The 22,429-nt window shown below is 34.3% G+C and overlaps 1 protein-coding gene across 5 annotated transcripts in view; it reads right to left on the minus strand.

Moving 5' to 3' along the window:
- Positions 1-22,429, minus strand: part of LOC126977825 (high affinity cAMP-specific and IBMX-insensitive 3',5'-cyclic phosphodiesterase 8) — a 276,616-nt gene that overhangs the window by 79,383 nt on the left and 174,804 nt on the right. For 4 of the 5 annotated variants that reach the window (XM_050826444.1, XM_050826443.1, XM_050826446.1 and 1 more), the window contains one exon: positions 16,775-16,863. In XM_050826444.1, coding sequence (XP_050682401.1) covers positions 16,775-16,863 — 89 coding nt within the window. Of the gene's footprint in view, positions 1-9,374; positions 9,875-16,774; positions 16,864-22,429 lie in introns of those variants that run through there. The other variant, XM_050826447.1, reaches the window with a different exon arrangement.

Below are 22,429 nucleotides of genomic sequence, written 5' to 3' on the forward strand. Positions count from 1 at the left end.
AGACTTACATTGAGGCTTTGATGACTATTGCATGAGTTAACTACAGGAAGATGTCAGCATAGATTGATCAAGTTTCTGCCGTGGCTCTTCACAGCGTATGAGGGTGGAAGTTTTGGGAACAGTTTCTAATCATAATTATATTGTACGGTAGATGGAGTATGTAATTAACCAAGGCATCCGGTCAAAACTATCAAGAATAGAAGTGCTTATAAGGGTTGATACGAATAGAAGAAGCCAGGCAAGTATTTCGGTGACGGGGCTAACGTAGATCCGCGATTCGATTCTGATATGTATCCCACTATTATGGTCATATAACTTTATTCTCATTAAGAATACAGAATTCACTTACATAAGTAATTTAACAATATAAACAAGACGTATCGTATCCTTATAGTACTGCGATTTTATACAAAAAAAGTGGGTAGATATGTTATAACTGCGTAAACATTATGATAAAGTGTACGGGCGACGCGTACAAAATATGCATCATACATTTTATTGAAGTGAAAACTTCTTTACCATTGTTGTGATTTGAAAGTGGATGAAATGAAAAAGCGACAGTAAAACATTCAGAGCATACATTCGCATGCATGTGCATGCAGACACATCAATTCATAATATTTAACATGGGAGATAAAGAGATAGGAAGCATTATGCAGTCTTTTGGTACCAGGCGATCATAGTTGAAGAAGAGATTGTCTTATGAATGATGCGAGTATACCTTAATATATCCTGACGCCATGCGCACGTCGTATTACTACAAATACACCAGGAGAACATATATATATTAGTGGTGATAGTGTCTTTCATAGCGGTTGAAATCATGTGTCATAATAGCAACACGTACCAGGACTTCATATGCAGCTTAGAGGTTCATGCACAATGCAGGTTTCACTTCTGACATGTGTACTTTGTACGCACGCATTTTTTTTTATTTTTCTTTCTTTAGTGTCATACGTGCATGTATTTTATGTCATGTGGAAGAGTAGGTATAGGATTTATAGTATGCACAGGACGTATAGTATATATATTATGCGTATATTTTTGGTATATTTGCATAAGTTTAAATTAATTTTACTTCTTATAGTCGCGCATGTTATTAGTACTTAGTATTATATTATATTATAGTTATTAGTATTACAACCGAGTCCCGAAATAATGCATGCCGAAGCTTCGTGAGTTTTGGTTTCAACACTAAAAAGTTATCGCGATAAAGCCTGTTGTTACATTTGCGGCTTCCATAAAATATCCAAGATGGCGGAAATAATTTCCAGTTTAACTCTGAATGACGACTTTCTTTACTTTGGCCACCAAATGTTTATTTTTGAGTTTACATTTTTTGGACCCGATAACACTCCATCAATTTTGATTTGTGATTGTGTGCTTTAGCTAGAGTTAGCCAGTTCCGTTACAAACCTGGACTATTTACGACTTGTCGGTTATAGTAACAATTGATTAGCTTTCCTTTCTATCTTGCTGTACCTCCGTAAAATATGTTCTTTTCTCTCGCAAGCATGGCTACCATCCACACATAAATGTTTTAATTACGTATTGGTTACATACGATGGTAGTTGGAACTGAGCCCTGTGTGAGTCATTCTTGCATTTGGCAAGGTTTTTTATGATAATTTAAAATTTTTACATACCTTTACAATAAGTGATTTAATATGGTAATATATATGCTTATCTTTTTTAAAAATATACACGGTATCCTCAGTGAACAAAAAGGACTCATGTTTGCAAAGTATGTTTTTCACTTAAATCTAATGAATGATTTATTTTTAAACTCCGTCATTGAGGTTTGTTATAATGTACAACAAATACTTCGTTTTATCAGAATCAGAAATCAGTTCGATAAGACATCATTTAGAATGAGCAGAGTATGCAAAAGTTTATTTTATCACAACAGGATTTAATGACCATTATTGTCTGATACTTAATTCCCGAATAGGTCATGCAGTAGGAGAGTCTCTGAATTTTGATAAGGATAAATACCACGTATCAAATACGTAAGTGGTATGGGGATTGTACGTTTCCAACGACGATCGGAATTCCTCAAGTGTTCAAAGATAATAATAATGATATAAGCTTTTAATCAGACAGAATGAAGTAAAATTACATATCTGTATAATTATATTAGAGAAAACAAAGATAACAACAGTCACATTTCAGTATAGGAAAACAAAAATGAATAAATATTGCGTTTGCATCACAGACTGGTATGACAGAAACCCTAAAATTGCTTGAAAGTTAAAATAAATGGAGTTAAAAAAATACATCATACATAACGTCACCAGTGAACGCAGGAACGTCAGGAAGATGTACCGACAATCTGGTCAAGATCGCCGGGATACGTTGGATGAGGGCAGTGGAGATCTTTGGGGAAGACATTTGTCCAGTAGTGGACGATGATGATGAAATAAATACAAAACAGACTAGTATTCCAGAAACGTAAAACTGAAACACAAAGACCAATACGGAAGATGGAAAGATGAAATAAGAACTGTCCTAGAAACCTAAGCACGAAATGCAGCGGACAATAAAGAAGAAGAGACAGATGAACGAAGTTTTCGAAGTTAAAATAAATGGAAGGTTAATACATCATTTACTCATATTCGGGAAAACTAAAAATGAAACACGGAGGCCAAAACAGAATATGGAAAAATTAACTGAGAAGTATTCTGGAATCCTAAACAGAAACTGCAGAAACTGCAGCACAAAGAAAAGAATATGACCCATTGTTCACAATATGAAGTAAGTATTGAAAAGTTAAATAAATGGATGTTAATGCATAACAGACTGGTATCCCAAAAACTATGAAAGTAAACGTCGATACAGCAGATGAACTATGTGTTTGAAGTTAAAATATACATGATCAGAGCATAATTGATAACATGAGGGGCTGGGATGATCACATACGATCAAGTATGACTCATGTCAAAAATGAAATACGAGTATCAGTTCTTATGCCACTTTTTGAAATTATGACGAGTTATGATGTTTTGTCGACTTCTATCTCTATCTATTGTTTATTTTGCATGTATAATATATTTTTTTCAGTAATAAAACACTCGCTGTAGTATTTTGAACACTGCTGAACACGTTTTAGTAAAATACTAAAACTTCATTAACGATTTATTTCAGCAGCCCTATTATTGTGTTACTTGTTATTGTGCACTATTTTCACCTCCGGTATTTCTGAAAAGCTTTGAACAAAACCTGATTGTTTTAGTCGAGTTGATGTGACCAGGATTGCTTAACTGTTTGTTGTTGAGGAGAAATTTACAGAGTTTTGTGATGAAATTCCCTGAATTAACAGTTGGAATTTGTGAAGATTGCTTTGTTTAACCTTTGGTTTATACTACAACGGTTTTTTAATGTGTTTCTGGAACAGCACTTTGGAGATAAAAATTTTTTGAGAAAAAGGGACTAGACGATTAAGAGGTTCACCCAATAGTAAGTAATACGCCCTGCCCATTACAATGCAGTGCCACACAGGATTTTTGATTTAACCTAAAAATTTTAAGCGGCATCGTAATAATTATCCTCGTCACTTGAGACATAAGATGTTAAGTAGCATTGGCCCAGTAATTTCACTAGCTACGACGCCTTTTAAACCAAAACACAATAATGCTACCACACTCGAAGGATTCCGAACAATCTTGCAATTTAAAATCCTTTGTTTACAAAACATTTGTTTTTCCGTTACGAAACTGTTTCTTTTGGAATCAGCCAGCTTGTTTTTTTTATTTGTTGATATCACGGACGAGTAAAAAAAGAAGGACTCCACGCCGTGATATTAGCAAGTGAAGCACCGTTATGCTAGTGTGTGTGCGGTTACTTAAATAATACCCTTAAATAATCATATATGGCCACAAATACTTATATAGTATCGTTTTTACACTTTTTCACATCGCATGACGGCATTTTTAGAATATTTTATTGAGACGCAAACTGATCTGTCACAGACGATGACAATTCTCGTAATGGCCACCTATCGGCCTGTAGTAGTGTAAGTATGTGCGTGGGGCTATGTATTTACACGTCAATCGGCTTGTTTTGGTGCTACACTGTTATGTAAGGTGACACGGAGTCCTTTTTTTACTAGTCCGTGGTTGATATAGAGGCAATAGTTAGCTACATCCTATAATTACAGCTGTCTGTAGCTACTTTCTGTTTATGCAATACTGTATGCCGACGTGGACAGCAGTAATGCCCCCGTTGGTTACCCTTTGGGGAAAAATTACCTGCAAATTAAAGTTTGATAAAGTTGATTGCACGTTTGAAACTACAGGATGTAATTCGTTATAGTGTTGCCCAATAACAAACTATATATTCCGTTGTACCCTTTTGTTTCAGCTTTATTTTTGGATTCTCCTGTGGGAAATAAAAAGCCTTACCCACGCGGATTAATTGCTGCATCGGCTAGCATTTTATATATAAACACATATTGGCTTTTCCTCTCAACAATGTGTGTAGAAATCGGATTCGGTATTGATTCTCTTAATGTTTGCTTGTTCTAGAATTTATTAGGGTGACTGCAGACGAATTAAAGCAATGCTAACTTTTCACTGTCGTCTATATTTACGTGATAAAGTCGTTATTATATGTTTATAGTAATGATGAAGTTTACAATACTAATATTTTTATCATAAATTTCCTGTACTCTATTGATTGGACTTTATCTAATATTCTTAATATAGTTGTATGATAAATCAAATCAAATCACAATCACGTTATTCAAGTAGGTCACGGAAATAACACTTATGAATTTCAAAAAAATTTTTTTCTTATTGAATCTACCTGTACTTCGTAAAGAGTTACCTTATTAGTACCATTTCCTGGCACCAAGCTGTTGAGTGTGATCAGAATTTGTGACTTAACATCTTATGTCTCAAGGTGCCGAGCGCAGTTGAACTGCCGCTCAGAATTTTTGGGACTTTCAAGAATCCTGAGCGGCATCGTATTAACACTACCTTGTAGGCAACGCACACATGCAAGTCATGGAAATATCTCATTTTAATAATAATATACAGGTGTCCCACGGCTATGCCACACGGAGAAGAAGTATCTTAAATATTTCCAATCAGGCTATTATTTAAAAATCTATGAATACAGTTTAAATTGTATTTTAAACTAAAATAAAGTCTTCTTTCTGTAAAAAAATATAAATGTATAAGATTATATCAAGAAAATTATAAAGAATAGGTTCATACAATAGTCCTAAAATCATGGCTTGCAACTAAATACGAACATTACTATGCGCTATTTTTATAGCTACGACGCCCTTCAGACTGAAACACAGTAATGCTTACACATTACTGCTTCACGGCAAAAATAGGCGCCATTGTGGTACCCATAATCTAGCCGGCATCCTGTGCAAAGGAGTAAATTTATATTATTAATAATAATATTAATTTAATTAATTAGAGTATATTTAAATTTATTATAAATTTTCATGGCTTTTATAAGTTGGACTTATCAATTTATTTATATATTAAACTAGCCGTTCCCGACCGCTTCGCTGGGCGAATTTTAAAAAGAAGGAACGTTGAAATTCATAAAATAAGTAGCCACGTATAAACCCAAAGTAGTAAACCAGCTAGGATAAATTTCGCATCGAATGGTGGTAGTTTCATGTCGATACGAACAGTGGTTTAGGCGTGAAAGAGTCTCAAACAAAGACCATTTCATTATGCATATATATAATGATATACTAGGTGCCCTGACAGACTCTCCTGTAGACAATGAAAAAAAAAATACTGTTTTATAGGAATTTGCCAATAATATTTCAAAATATCAAGATTTATTTCGTAAAAAATGCTCCTGTTTTTATAATGAAATTGTTTCACAGCAGAACTGTCAAACCGTGCGTCACTTAATTCTCTCATAGAAAATATGTCCATACAAAATAAATATTGAAAATAAAAATAATTATGGGCCCCAAATCGAAATAAAAACTATCCTATCTCTCAAGTTGGACTAAACTGCACTCCATGAAGTTATCCTCATTAAAATACGTTCATTAGTTTAGGAGTCCATCGCGAACAAACAACGTGTCACGTAATTTATATATATAGAGATAAACCTTAGCAGGCATCTAGATAACGAAACCACAGTTCGATTAACACAAGAGTATTCAACCATCCTCCACTACAAATGCCAGTCACAACACATCGATGTATTAAACAATCAGATTGAGTTCGCATAGCCTACGTTCTGTTGGGAAATACGATACTGTTTTGTATTCATTGCTTGAAACAGGCACGTAAGGATGGGTCGGCTATACTTGGACCATCAGACGTATTGTTTTTGATAAAAAATCGTTAGGATCCTCTCAGAATTAGTAAAGATGTGATGACGTAGTCAAATGCTTTACTATTAGTGATATTATCATACAATAATCGCCTATATTTTTGAAAAAAAAAGTCCTCCACTGCGTCTGTCTGTCTGTCTGTTTTTTTTATGGAATAGGAGGTAAACGAGCGTACGGGTCACCTGGTGTTAAGTGATCACCGCCGCCCACATTCTCTTGCAACACCAGAGGAATCGTTGCCGGCCGTTGTCTGTCTGTTCGCGATAAACTCAAAAACTACTGCACCTATCATCAGGCTGTTTTTACCAATAGCGTGGTTCTCAAGGAATGTTTTAGTATATAATTTGTTAAGTTTTTTTTTATAATTTTTTGTATATATTAATGAAATTTGTTTGAGATTTCGGAAAAAATAAGTCGTCCTTGGTGCTTTGAACGCATACGCATATAAACCCTTTGAGATATAACAAAACAATGTATTGTGGGATTGTGTATATCATATAGGTCTACAGAAAAGACTGGGATGGCATATGTCTATCTCTTAAAGATAACATACTATATCCATTTTAATATTTTCAAAATTGGAAATTATAAAGCGGCAATGTAAAAGCCGTTGGCACAAATACGATATTAATCCTTATCATTTTCTATTGGCAGAACAGCTTCTGTTGGGTCAGCTAGTACGTTATAAAAGTTAAAGTAATTAATATGTAAAATGTCGGAGATTTTCATATTAATTTGTGATTTTAAAACATTATTTCAATAATATATAAATATTGTTATTTTTTTACGTTTTACAAATATATTTTAATACTTTTGTTTTTGAAGTGAACACCTATTATGGGAGAGTAAGCCGCTTCGTAACGTAACGCGTAACGGCGCCAGTCTGTCTGGCTTCTCGTTCTCTCGCGCATACGGCAGCGGTAGGCAGGCTTCTCCTCTCTCACTCTAACCAATTAATACTTTTAAAGGATTAAATAATGATACTAATAATGTTCATACACAAAATTCTAATATACATATTCAACAATTGTAACTAAAAATAAAAAATATTTTATAATCAATAAAAGATTTCAATGCTTTTGTATAACAATGGCAATAAATTATTTTACAACAATAGCAATATCATAGAACAATATCGTAATAATTATAGTTTTTAAAGAACTCCAAAAGTACTGGAAGAGTTTCTAGAAATTCTCCTCTAGAAACTCCTTTGCAAAGGATGCCGGCTAAATTATAGGTACCACAACAGCGTCTATTTCTGCCGTGAAGCAGTAATATGTAAGCATTACTGTCTTTAGAACGGGCGCCGTAGCTAGTGAAATAACAGGGCAAATGAGACTCAACATCTTATGTCTCAAGGTGACAAGCGCAATTGTAGTGCCGCTCAGAATGTTTGGGTTTCTCGAGAATCCTGAGCGGCACTGCATTGTAATGGGCAGAGCATATCAATTACTATTACCTACATGTCCTGCCCGTCTCGTCCCTAATTGTCATAAAAAAAGAGTACAATCAAACACGTCTTATCAAATTCGTTCAAAACCAATTAAAATACATCCCCAACGTAAATACGACGACCCGTAGCCGTATGGTTAGTGACCCTGACTACTAAGCTAAAGGTCCCGGGTTCGAATCCCCGTAGTTGCAATCATTTATATGATGAATATAGATATTTGTTTCCGAGTCATGGATGTTTATATGTATGTTTGAGTAAGTATATTGTATTAATTAGGGCAAGATAATTTCTGTAAAAGTGTGTCAATATTATAATATATAATATTATTATGAATAAACAAAATTAGAGACACAAAATATTATGTTGTCTGCTTTTCACGAACAATCCAGAATTTGTATTCTTCAATTAGGGAGAGTAGGAATTTTTCATAAAGACTGATGTTCGCCTCAGGCGGCTTCCAAAGGTCTTTGATGAGATTTCTTTCCCGTCAGTGCCCGAGGGATAAAAGGGATTCAAGGTTTTTGATAATGGTAACTAATCTTCCTTACCTAACATAACAGAAATAATAAAACTTAATGCGCCTTTGAGACGTTACGCAATTCTTAACATCGGTAAACAAACAAATTTTTATTTAGTTTTCCGCAACATTCATAATCTTTTACAATGTTTGCGTAGTTTTAATTATACGCAAAAGTTACGTATTTCAGAATGACAAATTGATTTGTATTTTTTTAGTATTTGCACATATTATATTACGCCGTAGCTAGTGAAATTACTGGGCAAATGAGACTTAACATCTTATGTCTCGAGGTGACGAGCGTAATTGTAGTGCCGCTCAGAACTTTTGGGTTTTTTAAGAATCCTTAGCGGCACTGCATTGTAATGGTCAGGGCGTATCAATTACCATCAGCTGAGCGTCTTGCTCGTCTCATCCCTTATTTTCATTAAAAAATATATATTATTAATATAACTTTTAACGCGGACAGAAATCTGACTAGGAAATAATTTTTTGTCCACCGGAAAGAATAAATAAGTATAATTTTTATGGAAGATGAGGAAAAATAAGTACTACATTATGAGAACTGATCCCCTTTTTTCTTTACCAGTGACGTTTAACTCGAGTTCGTGAACTGCCCGGTATTCGAAGTAGAAAAAATAACTTATACAACCTGATTTTTTTATGATAATAAGGGACGAGGCAAGCAGGACGTTCAGCTCAGGATTCTTGAAAATTCAAAAAGTTCTAAACGGCACTACAGCTGCGCTCGTCACCTTGAGACGAGATGTCAAGTCACATTTGGCCAGTAATTTCACTAGCTACGGCGCCCTTCTGCCCGAAACACAGTAATGCTTACCCTTGTTGTGGTACCCATAATTTTGTCGGCATCTTGTGCAAAGGAGCCTCCCACTGGTAAAATGAATCTTAGGACTTTAAAAATATGTTCATTAAAAATTATGATATTTACTAACTTGGTTACATCCACTAATAAGTCATCAACGTTATCTGTTATAAAGAATATTTGATATTGATGAAATTGACCTACTATCTACAAATTGATCACCGTCCTTGCGTGATGAAGATAAAATTGAATCCAATTCTTACCACATCTGCTTCGTATTGTGATTCACTATCAAGACCTTCTTCAGCTATATTCCCCAGCAGTACACTTGGCCTCATTGAAACCCTCCTCCTCGCGATAGACTTCCTCCATAATTCTGCACTTTCTTCCTTCACTTCATCACTTAGAGTCGCAAACTGTTCGTAGAAGTTTATCACTCCACTTAACTCACCATCATCACTTAAGGCACCCACTGATCTTTTATTCACTGAATTTCTGTCCTCAATCGGCCGATACCCTTCAGTATCAGCGTCATTTTCTCTGGAATTATTCACGGAATGCCTATTATTGTATTCAAATTCCAAATCGAATCCTCGACTATCGAATAAGCTTTTAAATTTGTCCCAACATCCAATTTTCCTCGTATCACGCCCGTCTACAACACCATTTTCTTTATTAGTTTGTCTAGACATCCTTGAAGTAGATAATCAACTCATGATTTTCTTATATCTTTAGGTAGTGTTCAAGGAATCGTTAATTTTGATTTAAATCAATTATGATTAGTAAATAGATACGATCTATGAAGGTTTCACGGAAGAAACAGCTGATGCGACATTGTAAAATTAACACTTCACTAATGTAATCTAAGAATCACATTAAAATACATTTTTCTTTCAATATATCTACGTCCGTGTAATCATACTAACAGGTTTAGTGAAACTAAGACGTTTTATAAATATAATATTATGTGATAACAGAAATATAATGTGATAAGAACGTGTTGTTCAAATATAATCAATTATAAGCAGTGATTATTGATAAAATATTCGCATCTTGTTTTATGAATCACAGGCGTAAAATTTGTTTAATTTTGCAAACGTAAGTATAATAATAAGTAAGTATCTATGGGCGCGAATCGCCACCTACCGTCAATTGTTTGCAACTATTAATATTTATGTTTTAGTTTATCGTTAAAATGAATATATTATTATAGATATATCTGAAATATATAAGATTTAAATACAAATAGCTATTTGTAAACATAAAACTGTTATTTATTAACGTCTAACTAATTTAATAGACACTGTTTTGACTGTTTGAATTGTTTGAAGATGTTTGATGTCTCATTTATTGTTAAAATACTTAATTGAATGTGTAAATGTTCAAATTAATTTGTATTAGAATTAATATCGTTATTCTGTATCAAACTTTATTATTTTATACAATAAGTCTTTCTTAATTGTATTTCGACACTTGCTTGCAGCGCCATCTTCTTATTTCGTAATGTTTGTACAAATTAAATGAACAAACTATTATATGAATCATTTGAAGTTATATAAATTCACTAAAACATTTATTGAGCTGTATTTACGAATTATTTTACAATACCTAATTTTATTTATGTTTTAAAAGAAGTTGTATCTACTCTGTTTCATCTATTGTACGGAAGCTATAAAAGCGATTGTTTTATGTAAAGATGGTTCATATCTATACTAACAGTTGTGCTTCAATAAACTGAGAAATTATTAGTGTTGTATATCTTCATGGTGGACCCTGGTCAAGGAAACCCTGGCGTAACGCCGACAGCAGCGGTGGGATCACAGCCCCACGACTTAGGGCATCCAGATGGGATAGTCTTTGCCATGGATCAAGTGATGGATCTCCAAATCTCCATAACGGAAAGTCAACCCCGATGAAAAATCTCATGGATCAGTGACTGGTGTGCTAATTATGTTTAGCTCCATGAAGTTCGAATGAAGGGATCTTGTGACGACGTTGAGAGGCAATTGAGAGGACGAGCAAAAACGTGGGCCGATACCTGGTCACGTGGGAACGATTGAAGAAAAGAGCTGACACGTTTGGCAACGAATTCCGGTCAGAGGCTTGGGCGCCCTTCAGGAGGGTTCGACTAGAAGCTGCCGATGCAGAGGTAGTGATGGATGCACTGTTAACAGGTATTTATTCTGTTTTTATTTGTTCCGAGTTGTTGAGAAATACCCCTAATTCACTTCACAAAGGATCAAGTCATATGTTTTAATTGAAATAAGAAAGACTGCAAAAAGCCCTTTAAAAATATCTGTTTGATAATTTATGTTTATTTGATTGTAACAAATCAAATAATAATTCCAATTCCCGTGACAGTTTTAGTAAAGTTTATTGAGTGTGAGTGTGATACTGACATCGCAAGGGCCACTAAGATTAAAATTGTTACCGCCGTCAAAATGACTAACGTAATGCCCCAAACATATAACCTATTGTTCATCTATAAAACGGGGCACTTTTAATTTAATTATTGGTGAATTATAACAATGTTCATCTCTATAAAACGGGGCACTTTTAATGTAATTATTGGTGAATTATAACCGTCTTTTTAATACAGACTGTTCGAGCGAAAATAACTCGCTTCGTTGCCCGAAAACAAACAGTTATGCCTTCAAAAACATAACTTATAAAAAACGATAGCAAGTCTCTCAACTCAGTTATTCCAACGTAAAAGCTTGCGAGATCCATGTAGAACCAAGGCGGTCTATTTATTCAATCCAAACTGTCATTAGTTATTACGTAATTAGCTATCCTAGCATCATCTTATAGTGACCATATCAATTAAAAATAGATTACTTATTCTAAATTTGAAGCTTCTATATCTGCTAGAAGTGCCTTAGAGTTTTATTGATCGTTCAGTCAGTAAGTGACAAAATTAAGAACCTTTTACTAGTTATCTACTGGTTCAAGTTTTAATTATCGGTCAGTCAGTCAGTGACAAAATTAAGAAAATTTTACTAGTTATAATTCTTAAGCTACTGGTTCAAATTGAATGGAATTTGAAAGTGTTGATACAATGCCTGGTTGGTAACTGATAACTCAGGCTTCTTGTTTTACCTACAACGAAGTTGGGTCGAAATGGCCTGAATTGCTTCGAGAAAAGGATAGTACGGCCGCGCCACTTGTTGTTGCTCGGCTTGGCAGGGACACTGCCGTGCCCCCAGATTTCAAAACGAGGCATTACAGCTATAGTTGAAATTGATAATGTTCGCTTAGAGCTCGAGTTGATGTATTCCAGATAATTTTACATCTGGAAATTGGGTCGATAGGTGAGCTATAAATTAGATTAAAATATCCCGACAAAATCGTACAACAAAATCCGGGATATTATTAAAGACTTAAAGGAAAATGGCATAATAAGAGAGCTCTTTCCCGTTAAGCAGCCCTATATTACTAGTAAAGAAAAAGAATGGCACGGACCGACTTTGCTTTGATTTCTGAAAGTTTAAATGCCGTTAGAGATAATTTAATCCTTTACCCCTTATAGCAGACCAAATTGGTAGATTAGGCAAAACTTAATATTATAGTTGTATAGACATGCGATAAAGGATTCGAGCTACCATAATTTGATTGACTTGTAATTTGAATGTAAATTACAACGAATTCAAATGAAGATTTTATTTTTGTTGATTTTATTTTTGAAAATGAAATAGTTTCATTGCTACTGCTAACCAAGCCGTGTGATATCGTCTCACGACCTTCTTGACAATGAAAATACTTCATTTGTGAGATCACAAGTAGCACCCGTTCACGAGGTGACTCATGGACCAGCCATCGTTTTCTTGCACATATTAAAGAGAAGGACCCAACACACGACTATTATATTATATGGTATTAAATAGTGATACCAACTTTGATAATTTATACGTCTAGATAGTCTCTTGCCGTTAGACAACCGATAAAAAAAGGCCAGGTTTAATAATTTAGTGTGCGTGACATGGTACGTCTTACACCCGCGATTTATATGACATATTGGGTTAGTATGCGTGCATTGCTCAAAATAGAGATTAACTCTAAACTCAATTTTTTTCGACGTTTTCACAGCTGTCATGATAGACCACTGACCTCCACTATATACCACTGAACTGGTGGCTGTCAAAGTAGTTTTGTGCCTGTTTGATATTAGCCATTTTGGCGCTGTTGGCCATGTAGCGAGAGTCTGCGGTAATAAAACTAGTGATGACAACCTCAGCAAACATCGATAGTTGGTGGGAAACTATTCACAAAAAAAAAATGTGTACTTTATTACGTTGATTCTTGAAGGATAAATAACACGGAAACTAACGAAATTAATTCAAAATGCAAAAATACTTCAGAGTATTATACGTTCCTTCGCAGCCATTTAGGCACAAAAATTTAATATATTGAACAGCCTGTCTAGTGGTGTTTAGACAGGTAAGTGATCTATACTAGACTAGATAAATGATCTAAGGATACAAATGGTCTAGCACTGGTTGACCAACTAACGTCATGGTGTCGAATTAGCATGTCGGTGTGCACGCGCATTGTTAAATTCACTCTGTTAATTTTTCCCTAACACGCCAAAAGAATTATAACTTCAGATAAACATTTCATCAATGTTCTACGTTACATAGAGGCTAAGTATATTATTAGTATTCGATAGTGTAAGCAGTAAAAACCGTCAAAAGTTTTGCAAGATAGGTTTACTAGGTCATATTTAGACCACGTTTTAAAGAACCTTGGAGTAGTAGGAACATAATATATTCTGGGCATGTGGGCACAATGAATTAATATATAATTGTTGTGTGAAATATCTGAGGAAAGGAAGACCTTTGACAGGAAAAGGAGATATAGCTTTATAACTCACCGTTGCAACAGGATTATATGCACTCACCTATAGGGCCCATAAAATTATATTTTAAAAATGATTTCTTAAATGCGCGCAAATTAGGGTTTTTCCTTCTTATTATTAAAATAACATAAGCATATTTATCCCAGTGGATTCTCCCTAGCGAGTGCCCCTTGCGCCTCTCTCTCCCCAAGAGAAGGTCGCCTTCAATGAAGGCTTAGAGGGCACTTGTCCAAATTGTCTGCGTTGGTATGCATGTATTATAATATTATTATAAGCCTTTATTCAGATACTAGAATTTACATATAATATAGTTACAAGTATCTATCACTATCTATTTGTCTATTGAAAAAGGCCTCATCCATCTTCTTCCACTTTTTCTATCTATCTAGCTATTCTAGACAATGTCTTGCCTGCTATCGTCCTTAGTTCGTGGACCATCTCCTGTGTTGTCCCCCCGTATCCTTTTTAAGCTTCGGGGACCAGTCTCTGATATATTTGTTAAATTTGTCTTATGTCCAATATTATTTTTTAAACATATTTTTTCGATGAAAAAAAAGCCCGCTGAGTTTCCATTCTTGGTTTTGGAACGGATGGTAGTTTTTGACTTTCTATTTTGAATAAAAATATTTGAATTTGAATTTGTCTACACCTAACGGTGTGTTCCGTCTAGCGCCTTTTAAGATTTCTTATAGCATAAGTCACATTAGTTATTTTTGTTTTCTCTTTCAAAATCTTAAAAGTTCGAAACATACTTTGTGTTTCATTAATATTCAACATACTCCTCTCAATCTTCTTTCTCCGTGTAACATATTATTATTGTTTGAATAAAACAATTTTTATAGATGAAAATGCGAGTAATGTTGTTGTAAAAAACAAAGGTGACGAAGCGTCGGGTAATATTAAATTAAGAAAACAGCTACAATTACTTGCGTTTTAATCCTCTAAAAAGTATTTTATTCAACTAATTATGCTTACAAACTGTATAGTATACAGAGTGAATAATTAAATATCTTGTAAATAAACTATATAACTAAAGAAAATTAACTGTTTAGCTTGAACCGACGAATTTCTAAAAAATTACGAAACGCTGCCTAGGTGGCTTATAGGCTTAAGTTTGGGATAATTCTCATAAAAGAAACCATTCATTCACCAACGGCTAGTTAGTTGATAGGTTTATTATTTTTTGAAATTTGCCTTGTTTTGTTTCTCACTTAGATTATTTATACGTCTAGATAAGAGTCTCTTGCTGCAAGTTGTAAGTTACGTCTTACACTCGCGATTTGTATGACACTTTCTGTTATTGCGCGTGCATTTTTTAAAATAGAGGTTAGTCCTAATCTCAATTTTTTAGACGTTTTCACAGCTGACACAGTTTATCTAGCCGTATTAAATGATCTAAGGTTTCTCAACTTCTTAGTATTAGAGCAATATTTATCTTTGTAATTCATTTTCGCAGTGATCGTGGCTTCTAATCATAATGTGTGAGAGAGGCTTCACAGTTTAACGGTTTTTAAGGCAGTATACATACAAGTCATTGATGGTATTACTATGATCACTATGGCCAATCTTCTCTTTTACCTCCAGAGGAATGACAAGAGCATTGCCGATCTTATAAAGCTTCAAATAAACTTAGGTTGGATTAGAATCTACAGAACAAATCTCAGTCATCATTCCCTCATGCCTAGGCTAGGAAGATTATACAGGGAATTCACAGCCAGGGATATTTCTATTGATTTGTTTTGTAATAATTTGGAAAATTTAAAGAAGAAAATGTGTGGGGGATGTCAAGCACTAACTTCTTATGTTGTGTGTTTTCTCAACTCTCAATCTTTTTCATGTAACCTTTGTTTTTCTTACATGCGTCATGAACGGGTGCTACTCGTGGGGGCTGGATGATCTTGTTACCGGGAGGTCTGCTTGATGTGTTTTTTTATTATTATTATTTCCTTTAAAGTTAAAGTTATTATATATTTTATTTTATGAAATGCTCACATAATGCCTCTATTTATTCACGGTATGTGTGGATTGATGCATCTACTATACTCAATAACTCTTGTGTTTATAAGTATTAATTTACTTTTTTTTTCTTTTTTTGACTTACTCATGTAAGCCTTTCAGTTTTTGACTTTTGAGTATTTTTGTTGCGTCACTTTGAATATGAATAAAGTGTTTTTGAATTTGAATTTGAATTTGAATATACCTACATTAATTGTGATGTGTGTAATTCTGTTTCTAAGAAAATAAAATAAAAACACATTCATACGTGACGCGAGAGGATCGAACCAGGGGCATCGCGGTGAGAGTCAATTAATCAAAGTATTGCGCTATCGTAGCTTTTCTTAAATTAACTTCAGTAGCCTATACATTTTTTCATTCTTCTATAAGGTTGGGCCATATAATGGCCGAGTTTATAGAATACTTGATTGTAGAAAGAAACTGTAGTGTGGACTAAGCCTATACCATACAAAAAAGGTTTTTAAGACAATAAGGGACGAGACAAGCTGGAAGTTTAGGTGATGGTAATTGATATGCCCAATACAATGCAGTGACGCTCAGAATTATTGAAAAACCTAAAAAAATCTGACAGCAGCACTACAATCACGCTTGTCAAATTGAGACATATGCCCATTAATTTCACTAGCTTCGGCGCTTTTCAGAACGAAACACAATAATGTTTACAGATTTATGCTTGACGGCAGAAAAAGGCGCCGTTGTGGTATACAATAACCATAATCCACCCGGCATCCTGTGCCAAGAAGACTGGTAAAAATTAGTTTTAGGTTTTCATGGAGGTCTGAGGAAGCTACTCACAGCTACGTCGACTAGAGGTTCATCTTCTGGAGTCAGCGCGAGGGAGGAGCGGCGACCAGCGCGCGCACCTGGTGATCCACTCGAACTTCCTGCAGACAAATTAATGGCTTTAGTATATAAAGGTACTAGAAGTGTCTATTTTATTTTATTTATTTAATAAGTACAACCACATTACACATATCATCCATACTATCTAGTCTTATATATTACAGGGTATCGCATCTGATATGAATCACAATTACGATGTACAAAACTTTTCCAAGTCACTATGAAATAATAATTAATAACAATGATATAACTAAATTTGGAAATGCTCCCAAATCTTTTTCTTAAAACTATACTATACGAATAAGGTACAACTCGATGCGACCATGTGTTAAAGTATACTCCTCAAGAATGCGTCGAAACCGGAAACCGGAGACTGTAAGGCTAGATTTGATCTACAGGATGGGGTATAAAAAATTTAGGATAATTTAGCGCTTGGATACTAATTTTAAGGGACCTCAAGTGCTACGCGACTGAGCAGGTACTCGCAATTTACTTAATGGTTAATAGTACTATAAAAAAAAAGTGTGTGTGTGCTTATGTATGCACGCAAGAAGTTATATTCTTTGGCCTAACAAAGCAAAAATCATTAAAATTATTTCTTTGTTTTTAGAAAGAATAATTTTGTAAAAATCTTGCAAAGATAGCTTTGACATTTAATTATTAAATAATGAATACGGCTGTATGGGTTCAAGCCCCTTTGCCTGTCCTAATAATGGACGAAGAAACCAAAAAAAAATAAAATAACGAATGACTCAAATGTCAGAAAATTTTAGGAACCAACTTCAACGTTACTTTTGTGTTACAGTGATGCGCACGCATCTTAAAATTTCACTCTAATCTTGTTATGTCTGCTACTTGGTTAAGTCGAGTTAGCAAGTGTTTTGTTGGGCAATATTGTATTTCAACAAAAATAATCCAGAAAATGTACAATGCAATTAATGTTTTACGAAATTCAATAAAAAATAGTACAAACGTTTTCGTGGTAAATGTTACTTTAACATAATTATGTAAATAAAATTGTCATAATATACTTACTAACACAAACACAAATACAAATAAACATCCATTATGTAAATGACTTTTTTTTTAATGATATCACAGATTGGGAATGGAGCGACCGGCAGGCTATGTAATGATAAATTTAATCGTACAAAATTGTATTGTGGCGAAGTTTTATTAAAATCTGGTATTTAGTAAATAGAAGCCCGTTGAGATTCTTGCGCCCGTTATTTCATCAGTTGAGAGGCGTAAAGTTTTATATATTATTTAGTAATTTTTTTATGTTGATCAAACGGCAAATATGAATTAGTTTCCTGAAATTTTGCCAGTGAGTTATTATGTGACCTACAGAGCCTAGAAATAGCTGCGTTTTGACCTAGATAAGTCCTAGATAGTGGTACCTACTAGAAACAAAGAAAAGGTGTAGGTAGATAGTAGTTAAAATTGAATAGCTTAGTGACTGATTACTCTTAATATGTATATGAATCGGTTGCTAACTATGGGCCTTATGAGAAAGCTCATGGTCGCTCAGAGGGCAATGCTCTCCATTTCTATGGGCTATTCTCGTCGGAGTTTCCCGGCGAGATCGAATCAGAAATTAGGAGATTCGCAGGAGAACCAAAGTTACCGACATAGCGCCAATGATTGCGAAAGTCAAGTGGCAGTGGACAGGGCACATAGTTCGACGGATAGATGGCCGTTGGGGCAGTAAGGTCCTCGAAAGGCGACCACGTACCGGATGCAGTGTTGGTAGGCCCCCCACAAGATGGACCGACGATCTAGTCAAGATCTCCGGAATACGTTGGATGGTTCCGCAGGACCGCACGTCGTGGAAATCTTAGAGGGAGGCTTTTGTCCAGCAGTGGACGTCTTCCGGCTGATGATAATGATGATGTATTTAAATAAAGATATATTAAGTAAATAATAACAAAAAAATTAAATTTTCAAAAAATAGCATCATCAAAAGTGTACTTTAAGAAATAAGGATTAAATGCTTACTAATTATGTCACTTAGGTTGTTACGTAAGAGACATATCAATTAAAAAAAATTATTATATATTTAACTATACCGTGGTACAAGCTTATCAATAAATTTTAGTTCAAGTATTCAAAATTTTAATTAAAGTTATGCAAATACCAATTTTATCTTTACCCAAAATATTTACATGTCACTATTGCAAGAATTCGACGGTAAGAAACATTTTAAATCGAGATCGAACGATAATGCATTTCTCAACCGTATCCGAGTCTCGGAAACCAGCCCATTAGTTCTCATACATTACATATCTGCGATTCTTCTTCATACTGCGTAACATTAAACGTGTTTATAATATCTGACAAGGTACAATACTGTCATAAAGCGTAAATCGTTGAGGTGTCCCCATAAGGCATCATTCACATGAGAGTTAAAAAACTACGCCGTTAAATTCCAAGGCAAAGAATATATAATAAAATCAATTAAAGAAATAGGGACTCTTTCGGTCATATTATAAGGTGTAATTCAGATCGCACAGCGCTACTAACCTACATTTTTATTCACCTAGAAGTTGCCTCTCTTTCTATCGCGTGACTCTTATCTCTTCTGACGACATTGCAGCAGCTGACTGTGTAGTGTATAGACTGTTACTCATTTACTTGGAGACTTACTGCCTTATTCATAATAAAACGCTTTTCGAAGGTATAAAGCTATGTTAGTTAAAACGTGTTTAAAGCCTAACGAACGTTCGATAAAATTCCTTATTTATATTCGTTAGATAAATCTCCTATAACTAATACGTCTCTATTGTACGCAATTATACAATTTCGTACAAAAAACATGATTTTAACTAATTTAATGAGGAACTGTCAATGGAAACGGACATCTTTACAATGTCAATGGTTTGTCATTTGTCAAAAGTCGATGTCAAAATAATTTCAAAATTCAAAAATCAAAGTTTTGAAGTCTGTCGGTTGTCAACCTATGACGGATATCCAACAACTTTGAGCGGGAAGCTATTTATCACATTATTTAACGAACAGCTGATCGATGTCGGCCATGTTTTTTTGCGTTCGAGTGCTTAGAATAGGTTTATAGAAGGGTCCTAGCTACTATAAGTCACGTCAACTTTATCGAAGAGATAGTGAGCATTTTAGCTCTAATATGCGTTTATGAATAGCATTTCTTTACAAGCGTTTATTAGCGATGTTTTAAATCTCAGCTAAGTCATTATGAATAAGACAGTAAGTCTACTCTTATTATTTCCCATTATCATTTCAATTTTCCAAGTATAAAATTAAGATTGATAAATCGATGTTTATGCCCTTAATGGAATATTATGCCTAATTTTTTTAGCTAAATGTCTATAATGTGAAATAAAGTTTCACTTTTTCCGCGGTTTCATTAAACCACTCGATCATTTTTTTCTTTCGTTGTCAAACCTACATTAGCTTGTTGTAGATAGTAATGTTTGCGTTGAAACACCACAACATAGTCAAATCTACTTAGTGTATAGGAAATAAATAGGTAGATCTCATGAATGGATATTTCATCATGCAAAATGCCTTTATCGGGTGTGGGGTTCTAACCCACGCTCTTCAGAGCTTAAATTTGGCGCCTTAGACAACTCAACCAACCTGACTTGAAAAGAATAGCTGAAATTAATGATTCAACTTCACCCCTACTTTGCGGCTGGCTGTAATGCAACAAAAAATGTACTAAAAAAATCAAGCGATATAATAAAGGTTTTACAAAATCCGGCTGCACTCTTTTATTTGAATCGGTTTAGTACAAATGCACATAAAATCTTGCTTACCATAATATATATTACGAGAAAATAAATATTAAATACATTTTTATTTATTTGTTGTTATTTTTTTAATTATTATAGCGAGATTACACTCCCTGTCTAAAATTTTAGAGATGTATTACTTTTGCAATTTATGAGATACAGCACGCTGACAGGCAAATGTTTACTCAAATATCACCGTTTTTAAAACACGACGATTTTAAGTAAGCTCTGTACAGTGTACACATAATTAAGTGCATCGCTTTAGGTGTTCGGTTGAAAAAGCGTTCCTTGTTTCGATATTAACGCCAGGCGTTTTTAACTCTCGTGTGAGTGAGGCCTTAGGAGGCGTCATATTTCTTATCATAAAAGGCAGTAGTGAGTTTCCTCGCTACTTTGTATAATTTTATAGTACCAAAAATTATTATACGTGTTACCTGTTTCTTTTTAATACAAACCACAGTATTTTCGTTTATGTTTTTAAAATGTTTGTTTTATTCGAAGAAAGCATAAAGTATATTTGCACTATTTCCATTTAAAATTATAGAAAATTAAAAAGAAAAAGGATTGTGTGGTTTTATGAAACCACGGTAAAAGTGAAACTTTATTTCACATTATAGACATTTAGCTAAAAAATTTTGGAATAATATTCCATTAAGGGTATAAAAATCGATTTATCACTCTTAATTTTATACTTGGAAAATTGGAATGATAATGGGAAATAATAAGAGTAGACTAAGTCTTCAACTAAATGAGTAACAGTACACTACACGGTCAGCTGCTGCGAACTATAGGCAGCGCCCGACCGTCGCGCGACATGCAACACACAGACGAAAAAGTTTGAGACGATGTAATAAAAGTTTCACTTTAATATAATAATCAAATTACACAGAAAGAGAAATTCGCAACTTGAGAGAAACCTGTTAACATTATTTTTGGGTTGTTTTGAAATATTTTTGGAAATTTATGAAATTTAAAAATATATTGCGCTGATTTACTTGTAAAAGAATGATTATCATCTATATAAACAAATTTGTTACATATCAAGTAAATTTCTCACATCTATACTAATATTATAAAGCTGCAGTGTTTGTTTGTTTGTTTGTTTGTTTGAACGCGCTAATCTCTGGTATTACTGGTCCGATTTGAATGATTCTTTCAGTTTTGGGTAGTCCATTTATCGAGGAAGGATATCGGCTATGTTTTTTTTTCAAAATTAGGGATCCGTAATAAAATTGCTATTTTGTAACACAAGGTGTAAAATCGAAAACCTAATTTTGCGTGCGCTGCAAAAACTATTGACAATAGAACAAAATGATGTACAGGCTATAAATATAGGCAATATTTTATTACTTATAAAACTATCGCGTGAATTATACTTTATATGGCAAAACAACGTTTGCCGGGTCAGCTAGTTATTAGATAATATCACCATTAACAAAAATAATTATTAATTTTGATTTATTTACAAAATCAAAGATACTAAACTTAGATTAAGGATTGGATTCCTCTGCGCTCCAACTACGCCCAAGTGCACGTACTCGAGCCAGTCTCGAACAATGTATGACGTTGACGTGCCACATATTCTGTTAAACAAAAGTATTTTTATGAATTTCATGAAATTTGTCGGCGATTATGTCGATTGCTGAATTTTTGATCAAACGACCCAGATCAGCTGGTCAAGTTCGCCGGAATACGTTGGATGAGGGCAGCGCATGACCCATCGTCGTGGAGATCTTTGACGGAGGCCTTTGTCCAGCAATGGACTTCTTCCGGCTGATGATGATGTGATATGAATATCTACGTAAAATATCAACAAATGCTATGTACAATGAAGTGTTAG

This window comes from Leptidea sinapis, chromosome 46, assembly GCF_905404315.1.
Source record: "Leptidea sinapis chromosome 46, ilLepSina1.1, whole genome shotgun sequence".
NCBI lineage: Eukaryota > Metazoa > Arthropoda > Insecta > Lepidoptera > Pieridae > Leptidea > Leptidea sinapis.